General features: G+C 35.4%; 1 protein-coding gene across 2 annotated transcripts; it reads left to right on the forward strand.

Moving 5' to 3' along the window:
• Window positions 1-267: 267 nt before the first annotated feature.
• Window positions 268-25,490, forward strand: LOC140145857 (UDP-N-acetylglucosamine transporter-like). Of its 2 annotated transcripts, none has more exons than XM_072167546.1 (8): window positions 268-398; window positions 2,699-2,894; window positions 4,555-4,709; window positions 5,488-5,610; window positions 8,363-8,531; window positions 8,940-9,058; window positions 12,160-12,293; window positions 24,857-25,490. In XM_072167546.1, the coding sequence occupies exons 2-8, from the start codon at window positions 2,699-2,701 to the stop codon at window positions 24,933-24,935; spliced, it is 975 nt and encodes a 324-aa protein (XP_072023647.1). In that variant the 5' UTR covers window positions 268-398; the 3' UTR covers window positions 24,936-25,490. The 2 variants fall into 2 exon arrangements, with proteins under 2 accessions (XP_072023647.1, XP_072023646.1); XM_072167545.1 differs by lacking the exon at window positions 268-398 and adding an exon at window positions 734-858.
• The last annotated feature ends 25 nt before the right edge of the window (window positions 25,491-25,515 follow it).

The raw sequence follows: 25,515 nt of genomic DNA on the forward strand, positions 1-25,515 counted from the left end.
AATAGGCCCAAAATTGGGCAGGGGTGTAGTACCCCCTTAACATTGAACGTAGATATAAACATTGTGGCAGAATGACTTCGAGAAAAGTTGGAATACGGTGCGTTGACGCCTCAGTTTTTTTAACTTGGGAGCAAAATTTGGGCGCCTAAATTTATAAAGTTAGGAGCCATTGGCTCCTCAATCAGTTTTTGCACCGTACAGCACTGATCTTATCCAATTTCATAAGAAAAACCCATGAACAAAATCTTATTTACTTCCGGTGAACCCTGCAACGTGTCAAATTACACAGGCTGAAAATGTAAACAACTTTCTCTTCCATCGACCAACATCTGCGGCTGCAGCTGGTGCAGAGATTGGACTTGCATTTTCACAACACATATATTTTATGACCAGACAAGGTTAGTGTTTAATATGCTGCAAGTTTAAAAACCTTTGAATTTGTTATCAGATTCGTGGTCGGTTTTTATCAAACATTGATTTGACATATCACGATCAGATCAGAGATGATAAAAATGATTCATGATAAACATGTATATGTGCAAGATTTAGAATCCAAAGTGCATTGAATTTTACAATGTATGTTACAAGGTCACATTAGTTTAATAGTCAGTGTATGCACAACCAGCTGTCATTTGCAAACCACTGCTTAAATGATTTTTTTCATGCACACGTGTCAGTTATTATATTTTGGATAGGAGTCATTAGTCAGAGTCTACACTACAGAGATGACATCTATATTATAACATGTAAGCTTCAGTTTTAAACTTTCCTATTTTTAGGATTGTTTACACATGTAGCATTAAAATGAGCATAAGAAATTCAAATGAAGCACTACATAATGTACGTGAACAACCGGAGGTAAGTATTTTTCTGATTTTCTGACTGATGTTTATCAATAGGCCTATCATGTTTAAAGTCACTTGAATTGCAGTCTTGAAAATTTGTTTGAATTGATCACAAACCATGAACTGGAAATCCACCCAAAACTCACAAAGACCTTGAATGATGAAATACAATGCAGTGACCTAGCAAGTCACTTTCTGGCTCACTTCAAAATAGATTAGACAATAATAACTGCGCACCATCTATTTTGAAGTCATTGTGTGAAATCGGAGGGTGGGCCAAGGTATTTTTCCGACGGAGCGGTAGAAATAGGTGGTGCAAAGATATTGTACATGTATCTAATATCGTATAAGTATATTTTGAACAAATCAAAATGGCATTTTATGTCATTTTATGCCATAAAACAAAACAGTTCTATTGTTATAACCTACCCTATAAAAAAATCAACCAGGCGAACTTGACATTTATGTGCCAACAACAAGAGCTACCAATCGCAGAAGCAAGACAGCATCGTGTGGGCGTGTGCATTACCATAACGCATAGCGTAAATTTACACGTACGCTCGCGCAGAAGTCATTGTAGCACGTATCAGTGTGTTAGGAGTCATTGCGAGTTATAATGACCATGCAATATTAAAAGTGTGTCAGCGTGGTCAAGCAATCAATTTCTTAAATTGGATCACAGGTTTTGTGTATATTCATGAGGTTATGAATTTACTCTAGAACTCCATCTAGCTTTGATTGTGCACACGTTACAATATAGTTATACGCATTCGATGCTAGACATTGCTATTTACATATTGCTATCGTTTTTTGGTTGGTCAGAATTGACATTATTTGCAACGGATGTTATTTATTCTGTTAATGGTGAAATTTAGATGAAAGTTATTTTGATTTTTGATGATCAAGTCAAGTGTATATTTGAAAGATTGCCTAGATTTTGAACAGTCCAAAATTTTGTTTAACTCGTGCAATTTTAGCAATATTTTTGATGCAATCGCCGTCGTGATCGGCTCTGTTTCCTTCTGAACTTCCATTGCTGTACAGACAGTACACAGTATACAGGGTGTCATGCTTTGCAGCAAATACGACTAGATTTTGATTGCAAAAGTCTCTAGCCTTGAATGTGAAGCTCATCGGTGAGCAAATTTGTGGGTAATCTTCTCGAGCTAAACCCAATTTGGCGTAGTTTACAGCATAAGTATGAAATTGGTTTCTGATTGGCTAATTTAATCACATCATCATGTTACATCAGCGCTCATTTGCTGATCAATCTGCATAGCATCGCATGACGTTTTTCGTGTCCATGACACATTTTTGTACTAACTTGACCTGGTATATATGGTAAGTGCTGTGAAAGCCCTTACCGGTACCAAAGGTTAAGGCCTTGCCTAATCCTCGACTTAGCCTCAGAAATAAGCCGCCAAAATGTGACACGATCTGGTCTATGGGGGCCAAAGGAGGCATTTTTTTTTAATTGAGTTAGGCCTACTGTACTATAATTATTACATTTTACAATAGGCTAACATTTGAAACTTGCTGGGTACAGTCAATATTTAGAGCCAAATTTTTGGAAGGTCTTTTCAGGGTCACCAGGGGTCATCTGAGGTCAAATTAGTACAAACTGTCAGATGGGCATGAAACTTGGAGGGTACAGTCACCATCAGCCAGGTAATCGTGCCCAGCCGAGAACCGCCAAGTTCATTTACCTCTACCAAAAGTAATCGCAAAAGCAAGCCTTGTACGTGTACATGTAAGAGTGATCCCTGGGGCCCGGGCTAGAAACACTTACGGTTTGCAGAGGCCGTGAATATTTGTGCAGTATTAAAATCACTTTTTTTTTTTTTTCAAAACAGATGCCTGCAATCAACTACAATCTGAAGTACATCTCCCTAACTGTCCTCATCATCCAGACCACATCTATGGTGCTGGCTTTGAGGTATTCAAGAACAGTACAAGAAGATGGGCCCAAATACCTGAGTTCAACGGCTGTTGTCATGGCGGAATGCTTCAAGATTCTTGCATGTTTATGTCTTGTTTGTTATCAGGAAGGTAAGGGAATGATTGCTATTGGGGCCACTTAATTTGTAGGGTGTCATCATTTCTGAACAATGGAGGTCCTTGCAATCCTCACACATGTTTATGTCCTGTTTGTTATCAGGAAGGTAAGGGACTGTCGTTATTTATTTACATTTATAGGGTGTCATCATTTCTAGACAGTGGGGATGCTTCCAGTCCCCCCCCCCCCACCTCTCAAGTTGTCCGAGGGTCAAACATTTAAAAAACAAAAATTTCTGGTGGTCATCATTTTGCTCAGGATGTTATTGCTTGTTTTTTTAAATTTTACACTATTTTAACCAAAAATATAAGGTGAAATTTGTGCTTACCGGCAAAATTTCATCTGAAAAGTAATGCCACTTATTAGCTACCTCATTGAAAGTGTCCTGAGAAGGTGTGTCAATCCTGATGGATAAAAAATTTTTATGAGTGGTAGAGCCTACCACTAAATATCTGAGCCACCACTATAAAAATAATAATTGTAAGCCTTGCAGCCCACCACTCAACCTAAGCTTTTGTCAAAACACTTTGTCAAAGTAGATTTTACTGAATTAATTATAATCAAACAGATGAACATTTTATGTAAACTTGGTCTAAATTTCCCCCACATACCATTGCCACTGAATTTTGCTAGAGCCCAGTAGCCAAATTATTGTAACTATATCCTAAGTTATCACTGTCTATCACAGACCATGTACTACATGGCTCCATTGCGTACATTGTAGAACTACATTGTACACTGTATTTCCCTTAACCAAGATGCGAATACTGTGGTACTTAAAAAATATAAGGTTTTACACAGATGGATTTAGAAGCATAGATCTGCTACCTGGTCAGTGTAGCTGACTGGATCTCTAGGTGGTCATGGTCATAGCTTTTGCACATTGACAAAGCAGTCATCATGCAATACAGTGTGGTTAATACAGTCCAGAGTTCAGATTGTTACAAGAATTTTGTGAAGGCATTTATTCTATTTCATAGAATGAACATACATGCATGTAAACAGGGCTCAAAAAGAAACTTATAATTTACAAGGTCATATCTTAAAATCCTGTCCATAAAATGAACCAGAATTACACACAGGATTACTTAGATACTCTACACTAAACACATGTCATTAACCAAGCAGTTGTCCAACTGACACAGCAGCAAAATGCACTAACATGGGACAGCTTCTTGGACCACAGAGGTGAGTAATTGGCACCCAACAAAAGAAATATCTCAGAATGCATACAAGAACCTTACACAGGTGATAATTTTCAAAGAGTACATATAAGTGGAATAGTGTGGAACAGGGCTGCTTCTGCTTTTCACACACTTTCTTCAAGAAACAGGTCTTGTTCCATACTACTCCACTTACTCACAGATTTCTTGTGCTGGGTGCCAATTATTGGGCTCTGAATGTGGTACAGGAAGCTGTTCCATGTGTGCATGTTGCTGTTGTGTCAGTTGGACAACTGTTTGGTTACTGACCCGTGTTTAGAATAGAGTATTAAAGTAATACTGTATGCAATTTTGGTTCATTAGCATGGACATGATTTTAAGATATGATCTTGTGAAAAATTATCAGTTTCTTTTGAGCCCAGTTTATGAACATAATCAATACAATGCAGTGATTCTAGTGATAAGTATGTGTGTTTTTGTGTGTTTCTAGGAGGAGGGATCCCTAAACTTTTTGAGGTCATCAACACAGAGATAATAGGCAGACCATGGGACTCTCTCAAGTTAGCAGTACCATCAGGGTTATACACTGTACAGAATAATCTACTCTTCCTAGCGCTTTCAAACCTTGATGCAGCCACATATCAGGTAGGTATTACACTGTGAAAAGGGAGTACCTTGTATGGACAAATCACTTTATTTTAAAGCTCCTGTGAACAATGGTGGATTACCTTTGTTATCTTTGCAATGCCAGTAACAAAACAAGCAACAAAACAAGTACACTTTCCACCCAAAGTAGCAAAACAAGGTACAAAACAAGCACTTATTCCTAGCATCAATAAATCGATCAACAAACCAATGCTCCATACAAATAGTGGCCTGAAGATCTTGAATTAGTACTCATATTTTTCAGTGACGGCACCAGGATTTTTTTCCAGGGGGGGGAATGAGGAAAATTAATTTTTTTGGGGAAATTTTGCACAAAATTGCCAAAAAAAAGTGGAAATTTGTGTGATTTCGGTGGTTACATGGTACTTTTTCACAGTGTTAAATGGTACATGTGTACCAAAAAAAAAGTGGAAATTTGTGTGATTTCGGTGGTTTTGCCTTGAAAGTGGGGGGGGCAATTTGAGGTGATTTATCCAATACATGGTACTTTTTCACAGTGTTAAATGGTACATGTGTTGGTACCCATCAGTTTCCAGTGATTATGGACTTGTAGGCTGCCACATGCATTATTATTTATTTAGTTTTAGGTTTTTCTTGTTTTGTTTTTTCTCCTTTTTTTGGAAAAGATTTTATATATTATTTTGCCCTATGGGAATGTAAACATGTGATGTCACTGGTCACCTCATCTATAGGTACAAATAAAGTAATGTTGAACAGTTTATAGAATAATTTGCCTTTCTTGTGTTTAAATCTACAGGTCACTTATCAGCTGAAGATCTTAACGACTGCCATGTTCTCTGTATGCATGTTGTCTAAACAGCTGAATTCATATAAATGGGCTTCTCTCGTCACATTGATGATTGGTGTTGCTCTTGTTCAGGTATGTTTGTTTTTTAGAATTAATTATATCTTTATATGAAAAGCTTATTTCCAAACCGTGTTAAGTCCGCAATCACATGTTTCTCATTTACTTGTGTGATAAAATCACAATTACTTTGACAAGTTTGACATTAGCAACAAGCCATCATTTACCACAACAATGCTGGTTAACAATATATGTAGACTATTTTTCTCATTTGGGAATCAAAGACCTCAGGGTCAGTCCATGTCAAAACAGACTGAGTGTACACCCACCCTCTTGGATTATGCTCTCCTTTGGCTCAGGGGTACCTTTCATGGACCCCTAGGTGAATCACAAGAAAAAATTCAAATTCAATTTCGTTTCGAATGGCGGGCCATCTAAGTTTGGCGACCTTGACCAAAATTGGGAATTTAAGGTGTCCAAATGACAAAGCGCTCTCTTTGAGAGGCATTTTCTTCTTAATTAAATCAGTTGTGACCCTCTTTTTGAATGTGGTCACTCACTGGCTGTGTCTGAAATGCCTAATGCCAAAAAGATTGATTTGAATTTCGTTGGGATTTCAGAGGGGTCAAAATCAGCACTTCATACTGTTCAATCAAATTATCTTTGATTTTGAAGGACCCATGATAATGCCACAGTGCACTTATAGGTCCTAATTATGTTCAGAATGGATTAACCATGTGCCAATGTCTATGAGCAATAAAAAAAAAGAGACATTTCTAGACACCCTACAGAATTTTAGGCCCCCTAAAGTGGTTCAGCCACAAATGGCGCATAAAATCGGCAAATTTTGACACCTAATAACCTTAGGTGTACACCAGATATGAATTTCTAGTCTTTTGCATCTGAAAGAATGTAGTCTAATGTTACTAGGAACATAAGATTTGTTTTGTATTTTTGTGTTTTGATACTTTCAAAAGGTCATTGACCTATGAACATTTTTCGTCATAGCGCCCTCCTGAAAGGTCTGACACATAACAAACTATACATTTTGGAATCCTCATGACCATACGAGTAATTTGATATATTACTTGACATAATTGGGAGCATTCTGAAAATTGAACCCCATAACCTGTACTTTGCATGTGCATCGTTGCCAGGAAGTGCATTTTGACCCCTTAAAAATCCATACAGAGGATTAGAAAGTAGTTTTTTCTTATTACTTGACTCAAGAGCAACTTGAAATATCAGGATAAATAATACAAATGGCTATAAAGTGATCAAAAATATAAAAAAATATCATACTAAAATTGGCATTTTGTACCGTATCCTGTATGCATGGTATGTTAGGCAAAAATGACTATTTTTGAAAGCGTCAACCTAATACTAAAACACAAAAATACCAAACAAATCTTATGTTCCTAGTAACATTAAACTACATTCTTTCAGATGCAAAAGACTAGAAATTCATATCTGGTGTACACCTTAAGTTATTAGGGGTCAAAATTTGCCGACTTTAAGTGCCATTTGTGGCTGAACCACTTTAGGGGTGGCCTAAAATTCTGTAGGGGTCTAGAAATTTCCCTTTTTTTTTAATTGCTCATAGACATTGGCATATGGTTAATCCATTCTGAACATAATTAGGACCTATAAGTGCACTGTGACTGACATTATCATGGGTCCTTCAAAATCAAGATAATTTGATTGAACAGTACGAAGTGCTGATTTTGACCCCTCTGAAATCCCAACGAAATTCCGAAATCTATCTGTTTTGGCCTTAGGTATTTCAGACACAGCCAGTGAGTGACCACATTCAAAAAGAGGATCACAACTGATTCAATTAAGAAGAAAGTGCCCCTCAAAGAGAGCACTTTGTCATTTGGACCCCTTAAATTCACAATTTTGGTCGAGGTCGCCAAACTTTGATTGCCCGCCATTCAGAAACTAAATGGAATTTGAATTTTTTTTGTGACCTCACCTAGGGATCCATGAAAGGTACCCCTGAGCCAAAGGAGAGCAAAATCCAAGAGGGTGGGTGTACACTCAATCTGTTTCGACATGGACTGACCCCTCATACAGTATTGTTACTGTGCATCCATCCACTGTTTACTTTATATGTTGTGCATTCAACTGAAATTATAATACCTATAGCATCACAACCCATAATAAATATACCTGAATATACAATGGCGCACAGGTAAATCAGAAACATGTGTTTGTGGACTTAACGCGGTTTGGAAATAAGCTCTTCATATTATGTCAAGCATATCTAATTAAGCAGTGAGGACTTCAAGCTTTGCCATACATATATTTCAGTAATTTCACAGAAAATTTCCAGCACTTATCATCAAGTTCCCAGCAAGTAGAAAATGTTTTGGAGGCCTGATGATAGGTTTTTGCAACAATTATATCAGCACTGCCCAGCCAGGCAAGTCATGATCTAACTTCCTCTATGCAGTTATTCAGCATTTTGTTGCATGTGCGGTTCCTCAGTTGACGGAGTTTACAAAAGCACACCCAATCACCCCTACCCACACACACCCAGCAGACCTAGAAATACTGGGAGGATCCAATCCATTCTTGCAGAGATTTTGCTATTCTTGTTGTGTGAATCAGAAGTGATTCTGTTAGATATTTTGAGCCTATACAGTATAATGGTGGGGAGGGGGCATCTAAAGAGTCTCGTAAAATTTTGTTGCCAGAATTCCTAACTGATTCTCTCAAGATGAAACAAGATTCTATACCCATGCACACACAGATGCCCTTCACACCCCTTTTAACCCCTGCCCCTACACATACATACCAGTAACTGTACTTTTGCTTTGTTTAGATGCCATCCGAGAGTAAGGAGCCTGAGAAACCATTGACAGCCACCAATCAGTTTATAGGATTGGTGGCGGTGTTATGCGCCTGCTTTTCCAGTGGGTTCGCTGGTGTTTATTTTGAGAAAATTCTGAAAGGAACTAAACAGTCTATATGGGTTAGAAATATTCAATTAGGTAAGTGGAGCATAACCAAAAACTGTTTTTGTATTAAGAGTGACATTTAAGAAATTGGTGCTTTCTTGTTCCTGGGCACAAGAAAAAGATTTCCATGGATGACAAAATCGTCCTGATGACCCTCTATCAATATGACTTTATTGGGACATTTGTGCCTGAAATGTTGCAGTTGTAATGCTAAAATGGGTGAAAATATTGATTTTAGTGTACAACAGACCAAAGTGAAGATGCACATAGGACATTAATTTGTCAACTTTATCCTGGGTATCTTGCCCCCCCCCATCCTGCAGTTACTATTATGACACTGCTTTATTTTTAACAATAATAAACATTCCATATCATAATGTTTTAAGTATAATCATTATTCCTATGTGTTTAATTATTATGCCATTTCATTCTTGTTGGCAGCATTCTTTGGTGTACTATTTGGCCTTATGGGTGTGTTTGTATATGACAGTACAGCTGTTCTATCAGATGGTTTTCTACAAGGTTACAGTAAAACTACCTGGATGGTAGTATCCCTACAGGTGAGATATCATAATGTAGTCTTTGTATATTTTTCAATTCCCTTAAATAAGGGAAATTTATTCAGTATATAAAGGCCCCAGCCCTTTCCCTCAAATGAGGGAATTTATTCAGTATGTAAAGGCTTCTGACCCTTTCCCTCAAATGAGGGAAATTTATTCAGTATATAAAGGCCCCCAGCCCTTTCCCTCAAATGAGGGAATTTATTCAGTATGGAAAGGCTTCTGGCCCTTTCCCTCAAATGAGTGAAATTTATTCAGTATATAAAGGCCCCCAGCCCTTTCCATCATTCATTCATTCATTTATTATTTTTCACTCATCAAATTACAAAAAGCAAGAATACATACAAAATCATAATATAAGTGAGAGTGAAGGAATCACAGGAAAGGCCAAGGAGAGGCCTGAAAATCTGTGATCCCTTGATTGGTTAATTCATCATTTGACATGGCAGCAGACTGTCACTTCAATGAAGTAACAGTAACCTGTCATATCTTGATATGAATTAACCTAAATACATAAAAAAATAACAGTTAACAATAGTAAATAAGAAAATGCACAACACAAATAAGTAATATACAATATAAATATCCAATGTGGTCATATAAACCAGATACAATAAGAGTTAATAGTAACTTTGCATAAGATGTTTTTAAATACATGGCGGAATTGATTAATCGATGATGAACTTTTAATGCTGTTATCAACATTATTCCATAACTTAGTAGAGCTCTGCATATTTGATGGATTTTTCACAGAAAGCTCTTTTGATAAAATGAGTGAATTTATTCAGTATGTAAAGGTTTCTGGCCCTTTCCCTCAAATGGTGGAAATGTATTCAGTACATAAAGGCCCCCAGCCCTTTCCCTCAAATGTGGGAATTTATTCAGTATGTAAAGGCTTCTGGCCCTTTCCCTCAAATGAGGGAAATTTATTCAGTAGGCCTACATACATGCATACATTACATATTTTATTTATTTCCATCAAAATACATGCAAATGAAATAAAACAGCAAAATATAAATTTTAAAAAAGATGGTGGAGATGCAACAAAAGGTAAAAGCCTGAATTAAGTGTTATACCAGCTTAAGGGTAGATGCAGTATTGTTGGTCGAAGCAGCCACAAAATCGATTTTTTTATTGTCTAAATCAATATATTATTGAAAAATAACACTGATGTTTTGCAAAAGTTCATTCTACAAATCATATACTTTCAAAACTTGCTTAATTTATTGTTGTTAATGAGTTATGTACATTTTACAAAAGTGTTGTTGTTTCAGCCCTCTTTACAACATAACTCAAGAACCACAGGACCTATAAAAGCATTTATGTGATATTTGAATTCTTCTACACGCTCGCAAGGAAATGAGCAATGCAATTTTTGCCGAAGCTCACTATCATTCGCAAGATGTTGTGAACTACCAAATCGCAACACTTTAAAATAGTATATTACCTTAAAAGAAATATTATAGGCTAATTATTATAATACTAGACTTAGGAATTACACACAAACACATTTACATACATTTACACACAAAAAACAGATGTCTCAAGCAACAAAAGCAAAGTAACAAAAATAAATCATTTGATCTAGTCAGAAGAATTCAGCTGCTGACTCAAGCTGTTGAGGAACAAATCAAAAAGAAATGGTGATAACACAGAACCTTGCTGAACACCAAACAAGAAAAAGACTTTGTGACTCCATCAGGTGTTTTAACATGTGCATTTAACTGCATATACATGGAACGCAACACTTCAAGGATATTACCTGATCAGAGAAGATTTATAAGCAGTCGCATGATACTACTGAAACATCCGGGTACTTGAGAACCAGTCTAGTCTAGTCTAGTATATCACAGAGTTTGACACAATTCTTCACCTTTGATTCCCGTTCCAAAGACGCGATTTTCAAACACTCAAAATATGTCCAAAACATGGGTTGATAAGCATTTTGAGATGATCCCTGAAAAGAACATCGGTACCCTGTTCAAAGGAGCTCTGTTTTTGTTACTATCGACCCGCATTTGAATTCGGAATAAAAGTCTGAAAGTACAAGAAATCAGTATTCTAAAAGTAAAGATTCCAATTTAATGGATACAGCTGCCAACAGCTGTACGTGATGCGACCGATTTCATATGTCGCATATTTTAAAGTACAATGTGAACACACGACCATGGATACAATAATGAAAATACTAACTAATCATGAGTGAGTTGGCAAGGTTTGATTCACTTCCGCGTTACTAACGCAGAGAATCATCACGCTGCAGACAGCTGTGTTCATTCAATTAAAAATTTCTAGTAGACTGGTTCTCAAGTACCGGATGTTTCACTAGTATTATGGGATCGCCTATAAATGTTCTCTGTTACCTGATATGCCAACATACTCTAGTTTAGAAATGAGCAGTTGGTGATTCACAGAATCAAAAGCTTCACAAAAATCTATGAAAGCAACATAATCTACCCTTTTACGGGATAGGTATCTATTAATTACTGTTCGATAGTTAATGAAAACATTATCTCTTGTGCGATAACTTTTTCTAAACCTGCTTGTTCTTGGCAAAAGAAATTCACTGCATCCACCCAGAAGTTCAGTCAGTCTATTCATGAGAACACTGAACTGAAATAAGTGATATTCCCTGGGCTCATCATGTTTATCTTTTTGAAAATGGGGTCAATCAGCCCAGTGGCCCTGCAAGGGAAAACAACTAGAGCTTCATACTGTATTGAATAAACTCACAAGCATCTTGAGCAGGACTTTTGGCAATGTTTAAGGAACTCAGCAGGTATGCTGTCAATACCAGTTGCTTTGCTCTGTTTCATTTGCTACTAGTTGGTATAGATGAGGTGACATTTGTTTACATTATAGGTATGCCTTCTGGTCTGAGGTGGCAGGCAAAGGACTGTACAGTATACATGGAGAAAGGTGGTTTTTTTTGTAACTTTTGTTTCTGGAATGTTCTTATCACCTGAACTGAAACAGTTGTTGTCAACTGTACATGTTTATTGTATGATGCTGCTAGTATGTGCGTCTTGCAGATTTCTTTAACATTTACAATCCATATGTATTAGCCTGATTTCATTTATTATTATATTTTGTTTTTTCAGGCATTTGGTGGTTTAGTAATAGCAGCTGTCATCAAATATGCAGATAACATCCTGAAAGGTTTTGCTACGTCGTTATCTATTATCCTATCAACGACTGTCTCCTATTATCTACTTGATGATTTTACACCAACTAGGTAGGTTTATGGCTTTTTCTGCAAAGTACTTTGTCTAAAGCACAATTTACATGAGGAAATATAATTTGCTGGATTTTTTTTCCTGGTGTAAATTGGTAACTTTACCAGGCAATACTCTGACCTATTGATATTTCCTCAAAATAGAACCGGGGCTATTTTTTCAAGACATATTATATACGCTCTCCAGATAGTTTATCTGGAATGTTGATGACCTTTGCACACTTTTGTTATGTGTTTACCTGCAGTTACATCTATGATTTTATAGGTCACATATAGTTGGCCCCAGATATAGTTGATTGAGGTCATATTGGGCTATTCCAGTTGAATTCCGCACCCCCCCTATGGAAGACATTTGAAAAAAGTGCAATTCCGGTTGGAATATGGGAGAAGCTCAAATTCCAGCTGGCAATTTAAGCATAGATTCCAGCAGGAGGTATGGACATTTGGTACAATTCGCTGGTCTAAATTACGATAAAGCAGATAACAAATCAATATTATATGAGAAGTCTATAAAGACCCTATGGAAGACATTGACATTTTTTTAGATTCTTGCTGGAAGATGGACAAAATAGCTCTAATTCCAGCAGCTTCTAATTTCTAGTACCGATGACCCTATGGAAGACATTGGCATTTATGTGATTTCCGCAGGAATGGGAAAAATGCTCCCATTCCAGATGGACCCTATGGAAGACATTTGCCTTGCTTTCAAATCCGGCTGGAAAATGGGAAAAATTCTCAAATTCCAGTTGGACCCTATGGAAGACATTCGCTTCCTTCAAATCCAGCTGGAAAATGGGAAAAATGCTCAAATTCCAGCTGGACCCTATGGAAGACATTCGCCTTCCCTTCAAATCCGGCTGGAAAATTGGGAAAATGCTCAAATTCCCCAGCCCAGGGGGGGGGGGGGTAAAATTTACAAACGGTGTGCCAAAAAAGATCCCCCTTCTCGGCCTGCTAAAATCCCCCCCCTTTGCACAAGCCAAATTTTTTAGATCTCAATTTGCAAACATTAAATGGTCTATGAATGTGTGCCCAAAATTGCTTGCCCCCCCTGCCAAAAAAGTGCTTCCCCTTTCAACTAGCCAAAAATTCTTGTCCACCCAATTTTCCCTCCCCAGGACCATAATTATTGCACTACCTCTAGCTAGGTCTGTGATTGAGAATCTGTGATTTAATATACAGCATTTTATAGAATTTTTGCAACAAGCTACATAGGTCATCTCAGGACAAAATGTTCCCCATCCATATCTGATTGACAGAATCTGGGACACAGCCTCATTTCTCATGACATAGTTCAAAATTTTTCAACTGAAATCTTACAATATTAAACCCCAAATTACTGAGAATGAGATACAGGCAAGGGCAGATCATAATTAAATCTGACAGGTAACAAGTTTATTCTTAGTGGTTTACACACACATTCCACACAGTAAAAGTAAATCCCTGTTCATGGTCAAATGTGCTGAATGATATTCAGTATAAATATTGTGTTTTGATTTCATGTTCATGAAATCACAGATCCTGAAATGAAATCAAAATAATCAGTAATGTGCAAAATTGAGCCTGGGAAATTAAGCAAAATGATATTATTTTAGATTGAAACTGGCTTAAATAATAATTAATATCACAGATGATATTTTCATTGAGGCCGATTCCAGGCAATACAGTGGCGGAGCCCGGGGAAAGTTGCCCACCAAAAAAAAAAATCAGGTATGAATGTTTGGATAGTATTTATTGTGGGACATTAGAGCACATCAGACATATCAAATTGCATTTTGAATACTGAAGAATGTCCTTCTGATATCAAATAATTTTGATTTTTTGAAATTAACAATGTAAATACACATTTTATGGCAAATGATTAAAAATTGATATTTTTGATAATTAACAGTACTCGAAGTAAACTTTATAAAGCTGATGATTTATACTTTTAAAAGTGTATGTAAGTGGGATGAAAAGCTGACGATCAATTGAAAATTTTGACCTTTCGTATTGAAGATATGAATTTTTTTCCCCCAAAACACCAAAAAGAATTAGGTCTTTTTGGGAAAAAAATCCATATCTTCAATATGAAAGGTAAAAATTTTCAATTGATCATCTGCTTTTCCTCCCAGCTACATACACTTTAAAAATATATCATTAGATTTATAAAATTTACTTTGAGGACTGTTATCAAAAAATGTGAAAAATATCAAATTTTAATAATTTAGGATTTAGCTATGTTTCATGTGGCATAACAGGATAAGATTTCTTTTATTCAAAAAAAAATAGTTCTGTATTTTTCTGGAGTAGGGAGTAGAGGAAGAATACATCATATGTTACAATCAAATCACACACCTTTAAGAGCACAGATTGTAGAAGCAAAGTACCAGTCTTGAGTCATGGATTCAGGAAGAAAGGAAGGCTTTATGGAATGGGATGGAGGCCATTGGATCAAAATATGTTTTTAAGCTGAAAAACAAAAAAATTAGATTTTGAAGAGGATTTTGTATAAAAATATAACGAAAAAATGTGTTAAATTAACTAAGAAAATCTATATTAAAATTGAAAAAAAAAAAGACAATTTGTTGTGGAAATGGACATTGACACATACAAGTACTGGCATTAGATAGGGGTTAGGCCTACTGTTTAACATCTTAAAGAGGCATGAGGTAACTTATTATTATGGCTAATTAAGTATTATTTTCTTTATTTTGAAACAAGTGGTCACAGCCCAATATCAACAGTACATTTTGGAACTGCAGATTTAATTTTATTGCAATTATGGTTGATTTTATACATTGATAATAATGCAGGGGTGTTCTAAGCCCGGTAAGAAAGTAGCAAATGAATGTAATTAAAATGTCATCTAACAGAGAAAATGTTAAATAAAAATAAAATAATTAAACATTTAGGCCTACATGTAGCAATTCTCAATTTTGGATGCAGGTGGGAAACAGTACACTCAAAATCAATTGTTGAAGGCCTTTATCATTTCATTGCTGCACCAAAATTGTGCTGCAAGGCATAAAACAATAAGAGGAATATAACTTAAAATATGTTTGAGAAGTGGACATTCTTGTCAAGCATATTTCAATAATTGTTATCACATTTAGTTCAATCTGATATCAAATAATTGGTAGATAACAACAATTTAATACAACATTGGCAATTTTTTTAAATCCCGCAAGAAAAACAACAAACGGTTTTGTCAATTTGTAATATTAAAAACTATAAAGTTACAACAATTTTTTTTTTCAAATTCAGTATTCAAGCATGATACAAATTATAATAAAATTATTTGATTTAATACTATATCATGTACTACAGTACTAGTATGTGTGTCCGTAGACCTGTATCTGAGTATGTCTGGTACATACTTGGTACATGAATATTTTGCTGGTACATGAATATTCTGCTTGTACATGTACATATAAACAGAATCTCAAACTTAAATCTCAAACTTTCTCATAGATCAGGACACAGTTCTTTGACCACAGAATGTTTGAACATTCATAAAAATGACCTTTGAATGTATTGAGCACAAAAACTCATACTCTGGGGTCAAATTTGAGCTTCAATTGGTTACATTTGGCATTGAGAGTGTTGGGTCATTGTGATCATTAAAATAAACATGGAACATGCATGGAACAACATTTTGCCAGGAAAGACCTTGGTGCCAAGACATTCATATGTCCTTGCATATTTTAAACTGTATATACCATGTACTGGTATACTGGGCAGACAGAATTTGGAAGTAAAAACATTTATTTATAAACCAAGGAACTTTCATGGATATTTTAGATTTGGTTTAAAAATTTCATCTGATACTTTTATGTACGGTTTTAAACTATTTCAATAAAGCAGGATAGCCTAAAAGTTCAGAATGATTAAAATGTAAGCACACACTAAATGTCAAATCTATCAAAGTAAAAAATATTGACATGCATGAACTTTTTAAGCCTATATATTATTAACTTGTCCATTTGAACCCCAGGATTTGAACACAGACTGCAGAAGACAAGTAAGGCCAAATAAAAAAATAAACATGTTTCACGTCCCCTCCCGCTTCCTTTTTTGAGGTTTCCTCAAATATATTTTTATTTTTTGAAATTCAGTTATAACTTTTCAAACAATATGTCTAGGAAGTTGTGATGCATTCTATAGCCTTGTTAAGATACAAGAAACACTTTAGGAAGGTTTTGTGATCATTAGAGGGGGTGTAACTCTCAGAACAACAAATAAAAAAGGGCCTCCTCCTTTTTCCAGGCATTATTGTATACGCTAAAACAGCTCTAATTATGGGTATTTACACCAATTTTGGGATAAAAAATAGAAAATAAAAAGCCCCCTCTTCCTCCTTTTTTTTGAAAACCCGGACGTGAAACATGTTTTATTTTTGCTGAACCATGAAATGGTATCAGCCTATAAGAGTGAATGTTACTAGCTTACTTACTAGCTTACTTACTAGCTTACTAAGTTACTAGCTTACTGACTAACCATTTGGTCTGAAATGGACATATCTCTAAATGCCACAAAGGTATGACCCCATGAGTGGTGTCATATGAAAGAGTAAAACATAAAGAATATAATAAAAATATTTCCAAATGCTGGAGGTCATCCAGGGGTCACAGGGGTCAAAAAAGGTCATTTTAACTGAAAATGCTCCGATTGAGCTGAAATTTAAATGCAATGATCCTTATGACATTCTAAACATTTAAAAAATATTTTAAGATTCATTTAAGGTCATTAAGGGGTCAATAAAGGGGTCAAAGGTCAAGTTTTCCAAAATGTCTCGATTGAGCTGAAATTTAAATGCAATGATCCTTATGACATTCTAAACATGTTGAAAATATTTTAAAATTCATTTAAGGTCATTAAGGGGCAATAAAGGGGTCAAAGGTCAAGTTTTCAAAATGCTTCAATTGACCTGAAATTTAAATGCAATGATCCTTATGACATTCTAAACATTTAAGAAATATTTTAAGATTCATTTAAGGTCATTAAGGGGTCATAAAGGGGTCAAAGGTCAAGTTTTCCAAAATGCTCCGATTGAGCTGAAATTTAAATGCAATGATCCTTATGACATTCTAAACATGTTGAAAATATTTTAAAATTCATTTAAGGTCATTAAGGGGCAATAAAGGGGTCAAAGGTCAAGTTTTCAAAATGCTTCAATTGGCCTGAAATTTAAATGCAATGATCCTAATGACATTCTTAACATGTTTTAAATATTTTAAAATACATTTAAGGTCATTATGGGGGTCATACAGAGGTCAAAAGTCAAGTTTTCAAAATGCCAGCTTCTCACGATCAAGACGGCAATTAATGAAACAGTCTTATTAAAATTAATACTATCCTGCACAGTATTGCTGCTTGATCAGATCGTCACAGTCATCCGCCTAACTTACCTCGTGCCCTTGCAAAGGGCACAGTTGCTCTAGTTTATTTTATATTCTTTATTTTTCTTCTTTCATTAACACCACTCGGGTGGTCATACCTGCATTTCGAGATTATGTCCATTACAGACTCCGGGTGACAGTGGTATTATAATAGGCCTACCACAATATACTGCTGAAGCCACATGGTTCAGCTATGGTGCGGTTATCGCTCTAGTTTACTTGGCCTAACATTAATATTTAATTTACATGTAGTAAACATTAGGAATTGAAAACTTATTACCGGTATTACAATATAAAGCCAGAAATGAAATTAGGGTTTTCTGTGATAAATAATTTGGTAAAACACATGGCTTCATTTACTTTACAACCATAGCTCTTGCATAGGTCCGTGGGGGGGCACAAGTTTCATAGTGTATACACATATGCGCGATTAGGAGATTTCAACGTTGCATCAATGTTAAAACAACATTGAAATTCAATTTCAAAGTTGAAACAACGTACATTGATTCCACATAACATCAACATGTGCCTGCATTTTCCATAATCCACTCTGCAGCTTTTATGCATGAATATTAATGATCTGATTTGCATATTTTGCGTACATTTTCATTAATCCACTCTGCAGTTTAATTGCAAAGGCCGATGAACTTCAAACTTGGTATGTGGATTGGATATGGTGGTTTGATATGCTGTATAGATTTGTGTCATGTCTCATTTGCCTATTTTGGCATGCATTTTCATTAATCCACTCTGCAGTTTAATCGCAAAGGCTGATCAACTTAACTTGGTTTGTGGATTGGAAATGGTGGCCTGATGTGCTGTATAGTTTTGTGTCATGTTATACAAATTATGAATATTAATGAGCTTATTTGCATATTATTTGTATTTACAAACACCTATGTGTGGGGGCGGTCTATTGCCATTTGGTCTAATACCATTTGGTCTAATTCCCGTTTCGTCTATATTCAATTGGTCTATTACCAGAAAGGCTAATTGCTGTTTAGTCCAATAATCATATAGTCTAATGTCCGTTTAGTCTAATATTGTTTGGTCTAATATCCAGTATGACTACTAACCATATAGTCTAATAACCATTTGGTCTAATATTTTTTCAATGACCATTTAGTCTAATAACCGTTTGGTCTAATAACCATTAGGTCCAATACTCCTACGGTCTACTAACCAGTTAGTCTAATACCATTTCGTCTATTTGCCAATTCGTCTAAAAGAATTGCCATTTCGTCTACTACTGAATACGGGCTGAAAATACAATGTATAAGGCGCGCATGTGTAATGAGATGAGCACATGTAAACAAACATACCACGTGTATCAAATCTTTAATCTTATGCATTCTTAATAGAATTATTATTGTTTATTGATATATCCAAAAAAAAGAGGAGAACTAATACATGTAGCCTGCTGGTATTGTATAATATGCCTACTCGAGTGAAGTGACATTGTGCCGGACTATTTGTCCTTCTTTCCTCTGTCTTTTAAAGGTTAATATGATAATCACGTATCACTGGGGTGCCACGGGTGCAGGGAATTTGCCGGTATTGCTATTCCAATCATGTTTTCATGTTTTTGTCATTTGCATATGGATTATGTGTAGATAATACATGAAGGTCTATAGACCTGCTACACTGTTTATGAAACGCGCTCCTTTAAGACCACGGTGACCCTGGATTATGACATCACACTCACAGTATGTGTAATAGCGTTATTGCGCCTATGCAGCCTCACACGTGCTATTAGACCAATCGGTTAGTAGACCAATTGGTGAGTAGACTAAATGGCTTGTTAGACCAAATGGTTTGTAGACCAAATGGGTATTAGACCAAATGGCTATTAGACATATTGGTTATAGACCAAATGGGTATTAGACTAAATGGTTGTTAGCCCAAATGGTTTTAGACTTATTGGTTATTAGACCAAATGGTTATCGGACTAAATGATAACCGGACCAAATGGTTATAGGGCCAAATGATTATTGGACGACTGGATATAGACCTAATGGGTTTAGATTAAATGGATATAGACAAAATGGATATTAGACGAAATGGTATTAGACCAAGCGGCAAATCCTCGTGGGGCCACCTTAATTACGAACCGCGTAATTCTAGTTGAAAAAGTATGTCATGTTTCATTCTTATAACCAACCATTTAATTATTCCAGGATCTGTGATTAAAGTAACACAAAAAAGTGAAAATTTAGCAAAATTTAGGCATAATATTCAAGATTTTGAATGCTTTAATAGACTTGTTCCAAGTCTTTGATGATTTTTGTGACTTGCTTATCAGAAAACATGCCGAAAATGCATGTTTTTGGCTCTTTTTTCAATAAATTGATAAAACTGCGAATTTGTTCTTTTATCTCCAGTTACAACTAAATGAAAGATTAGAATTGAGCTATGTTTCATCATAGACTAATGGGGAGTAGTGGTTTCACCGCCAGGGGGGGGGAGTCACTCCCACTTCTGTGGTGACGCGTATGTAGGGCTGTTAAGACCCCACTTTTCAATGTCGCTGTCACCCAAAGACCCCATATTGTTTTTTGAACACATGCTCTGTCACCCAAAGATCTTATTTTTCAATTTGAACAGCAACTTTCATTTATCACTGATATTTTTACTTATTTTGAAAAAACAAAGCTACATGAAGCCATTTTGAGCTAGAAATTCAATGTTCAAGGTTTCTGTGTGACATACTGTTCAGCTTTCACCCAAAGACTCCATTTTTTTTTTTTTTTTTCTCACCCAAAGACCCCATATTTTTTACATTTTGCTCTCACCGAATGCCCAAAATCAAGCTCTCACCAATTGACCCCATCTCATCGAATGCCCCTTACTGTGAAAGTGCCTACAACTACATGTATATCCATTTCAATTGATATATGAATGTCTAGAGCAGATCATAGATAGTGAAGGTAATATTAAAAGGGTAGTTGTAAATTTAGTAACGTATCGAAACGTATGGAAATGGGTGGAAAAGGATGGAAAAGGATGGAAATGGGTAGGAACGGATGGAAATGGGTAAGAATGGATGGAAATGGGTCAAAATATTCCACCATGGATCGAAATTGATGCAAAGGTACTCGCAAAAACGTACAAAATAAACGAAGAAATGTTTTCAAATCACCGGCGCAAGTAAATGCACGAATTGCTACAGCTCTGAATTGCTTTAAGTTATGCAGTAGCTAATTGCATGGAGGTCAGGGAGAGTGTGGATTGTGACCAGAGGATTTTCACTAAAGCAAAAGTTTGTTTTGGTTAGTGGGTCAAGGTCACCAAGGTCATTGTTTTATGATTTTAGACTTGGATGGTAAAAAAATGCATGGACTTTATTTAATGCTAATAAGTAATGTTATTGAGAAAAATTAAGTACAATTATTTATTTAATTTATTAATATCAATAAAAATCAATTTATTTATTCTTAATTAAAGAAGAATTGTTCTTTCATTATTTCCTTCTTGCGTTAATTGATTAATTAAAACAAAATTCTTTTTTCCTTCCATTATTTGAATTTTATTTGCATGAAAAGAAAAAGCAAGAAAAAAGAAATGCAGAAATAGGGAAGATAAGAAAACAAATGAAGACACAAGAAAAGAAAAGAAAAGAAAAGAAAAGAAAAAGAAAAATGAACAACAAAATACAAAATATAAGAAAAAAGATACGAAAAGAAAGAGAAATAAATAAAAAGGTAAGACCAAAAAAAAGCAATAAGAATCGAAATTTATTGAGATATAGAGAAAAAATGAGAATGAATTAGAATGAGAAGGTATTATCCTCCTCCATGAAAGAAAGCCTCCCGAAAGAAAGAAAGAAAGAAAGAAAGAAAGAACGAACGAAAGAAACGAACGAAAGAAAGAAAGAAAGAAAGAAAGAAAGAAAGAAAGAAAGAAAGAAAGAAAGAAAGAAAGAAAGAAAGAAAGGAAGGAAGGAAGGAAGGAAGGAAGGAAGGAAGGAAGGAAAGAAAGAAAGAAAGTTAGTTTATTGAATTAAATAATTGAATGAAGTTGAAGAAACTTTATAGTGTTTCCATGCCGCTGAAAGCATGGAGGAAGCTATTGGTATCAATGACGCACCTATAGCACTGATGGTGGTGAAGTCTTCGGAGACGAGCTTTGTATTATTTGACCGACGGGTGAAACACATTTTGATGAATTTTAGCTCTTATTGTACCCATTTTAAGATGTTCGAGTCATATTTTGATTTATTCCGACCCATTTTCATCCTTTTCGATCCGCTCCTATCTTATTTCCATCCATTTCCATCCTTTTCCACCCATTTCCATACGCTTCCATACGTTTCGACATCGTTACTAAATTTACAACTACCCAATATTAAAAACTAGTGGCAAATCTAAATTGATGAACTCTGTTGGAACAACAAGCTGGAGAGGTATATTCATCTCAGCTCAGAGCAAAAAAAAAAAAACTTCAATGAAAAGGCAAGTTCACTACCATAAAACTTTATATATATCTCCAATTTCTTGAAATAAATGATGAATGGTGGATTTTGTTCTCAACTTTTTGATATAAAAATATTTGATGTAGCGTTGAATTTCGATTTTCATATTTCAGCAAGTTCCATGCTTTTTCTTTTTTTCCCGTTTTTTTTTACATTTAAATCTAATAGCAACAATGAATATAGAAATCAGTAGAAATCAATTCAGAAGAAATGGGCATATTTGTTAAGTTTGAAATTCACATGTCAATATAAAACTGACTATTTATATTTATATTAAGAAAAATAATAAGGTCTAAAATCAGTGAAATCAGTATCAGTATTTAATATCATTTTTTACTGGTTTAAAACCAGTAAAAAAACATGTTGCAAGCTTAAATGACTATGAGCCTACACAAGGCTAAAATGATAGCCAGTTGAAAATCCTAGAGTGAATGAGAATTATATGTGCTGTAGGATAAATAAAGCATAGATTCTGTAGAAGACACAAAACTCCAATACAGTACTTGCAATAGAGGACCAACCGGTCAAGGTTATAATATAGACTATATTAGACATGGTCTATGGGGTTATGTAATAGTGTATCTCGGTTTACACCTCACCTTGTTCACTGGTCTTTTCTATTTATAAATTATAAAGTGTAAATTTTTGTGGCATTATATTTTTGCAAATTTCTGTTCTTGAAACCAAAAGGCTTCTTCAGTCATAGACTGTAGAGCACAAAAGTTGTTGAAAATTTACACTGAACATTATTAATTAAGTCATTAAACTTATTATGCATTCATTTATATTTTATGATTTTTATTTAATTTTATAGGCCTATATGTATTTTTATTTTTAAAACATGCACCACATATACTGCTTGCGCTGATCAATGATCTGCGACAGGATGTGTTTTTGTTATTATGTGTTACCATGCCAGTGAAATTTTAGTATAAAAAATCACAAGAAGCTAGCTAAATCACAAAGAAAAAAAACCAAGTGATTATTAAATAACTATCAAAATCCCCTGCTAAATCCAATAAATCTGAACATAGACTCTATTTCTATACAGACAGTCTATGATCTGAATTGGAGCAAAAGACAGACATTCTATGATCTGAATGAGAGCAAAAGGGGGGGGGGCACTCCCACTTTGGAGGTGACACCGTATAGGGTGTCACCTAAAACTCTGCATTTAAGCACATGCTCTCACACCCCCGGGTTCACACCCAAAGACCTCTTTTTCAATTTGTTCAGCAACTTTTTGTTACTTATTTTGAAATAAAAAGCCATCATGTTCAAGACCCCGGGTTCAAGACATTCTTATGCATTACCCTCTACAGTCTATGTTCTGCAACCGGGACTATTTTGGCTCTCATTCAAAATTCTCATTTTTAAAAAGGTCATGTTCTCACCTAAATCTCCCCCTAAACCATCCATCCATCTCTCACCCAATGACCCCATATTTGTCAAATTGAAAGAAATTGATTAATTTTTTTTTAAAGGACCAAAGTTGTCCCTTGAGTGATGTACCAAAGCACTAAAACCCCTCGGAGAAATTATTTGTTTAGATTCAAGTTATGTTCAAAAATTTTCTGGCAAGGTGCCCTATGAATACATTTCCAGGCGAGCTATTGCTATTTAATGTAATGTTCATTTTTATGTGTATGTAGCACAGGGGAGAGAATTTTTTAAATAGAGGTTTATGGATTGACGAAACATGTTACCAGAAGTGCAGCAGTTATATAGTGATCTAAATGTAGTTTACATTAAAAATTCTCTAAAGGCTTAGGAAAACAATACACAATACAATACCGGGTACGCTTTAACTTGATATGCAAATTTTCCTGCTCACTGCACTCGCAACATCTAGGTCTATATGTAGACCATTTTTAACCTTAAAAGGTTTGCCAATTGGGGGGGCAAAGATTTTTGGTGGACCGAGGGGGGGGAAGTAATTTTTGGCAGGCCGAGAGGGGGGGGCAAGCGTTTATTGCACAGCCCCTTAATACTGCAACACCAAGCCATTTCATTTTGAAGTAACCCCCAGGTCAAAATCATAATCAGGGTCCATTCAGATGAGTTTAAACCAAACTATAGTAATTCCAGCAGGTAAATTGTATCAATTCCGGCTGTAAATCAATAAATTGTACAAATTCCGGTTTTGTCTTCCATAGGGGTTTTGCTAGGGTTGAATTCCGGCTGTCCATTTTGGATATATCTAAATTGTTGTATCAAAATTCCAGCAGGTAAATCAAAAAATTGTACCAATTCCAGCTGTGTCTTCCATACAGCTTTTGCTGAGGGATGAAATCTGGCTGTCCATTTCACCCCTACTTTTGGATGTGTCTAAATTGAAATATCAAAATTCCAGCAGGTAAATTTGTAAATTGCACAAATTCCGGTTTTGTCTTCCATGGGGTTTTGCTGAGGGTAAATTCGGTTGTCAATTTGACCCCAATTCCAGAAGTGTCTTCCATAGGGGGGTGCGGAATTCATCTGAATAGCCCATTGCTGGGAACAAATGTCCCCATGTAAATTGCTACACACACAAATTTAGCTACCTATCCAAGGGTTGGGTCGATTTTCAGGAAATGGATCTCTCTTTTTTTTTACTTTTCACCTTCATCCCATTGAATGGTGTGAATTGTATATGAAAAACATTATCCTTTCAAATAAATTTGTCTCTACCATTTGAAAGATATACTCTTTATTCTCTGTTTCATTTGCAGCTTTTTCTTCATTGGTGCATTACTAGTGATAGGAGCAACCTTTTGTATGGAATGGAACCACCAAAATCGTCAACAATAACAACAAAACCAAATGAGGCATGATATGTGTGCATGTGTAACTAAGATTTGTAATAGAAGCAATATTTTGAGGGGTTATTTACAAAAATGCCCTATATGCAATAGCTGCCTTGTATACATTTGACAATGCTGCATTCTATACTTTACACATCTGGCAGCTATTGCAGACAGGCCTTTTTTTACGAACCCCTCAATTATTTTATATATTCAGGGTGCATTAAACTAGGATCCAAGGTGATACGTTGGGTCCTGGTTCTTTACTTTTGTTTCTTAACCCTCGTCTTACTAAGTGATTTTTTTTTTGTGGTACACGAAAATACTCAAAAACAACCTAAAATATTGTATTAACCTTAGAGCTCCAAAATGTGGTCAGTCAGTCTGTTTACACTTTTTGCCACATACAATATCAAGAAGTGCAATTTCACCACAAAATACCATGGTAAACAATAATTTACAGGGTTTATTAGGCTTGTTTTTTAATAATCCAGAGCTGTGCAGTATGAATTACTGCAAACAGGCAAAACGTTTTCACAACATTTTTGAACTATGAAAATTCAAACATTCATATTTTTTCAGATTTT

This window comes from Amphiura filiformis, chromosome 2 (genome assembly GCF_039555335.1).
Source record: "Amphiura filiformis chromosome 2, Afil_fr2py, whole genome shotgun sequence".
NCBI lineage: Eukaryota > Metazoa > Echinodermata > Ophiuroidea > Amphilepidida > Amphiuridae > Amphiura > Amphiura filiformis.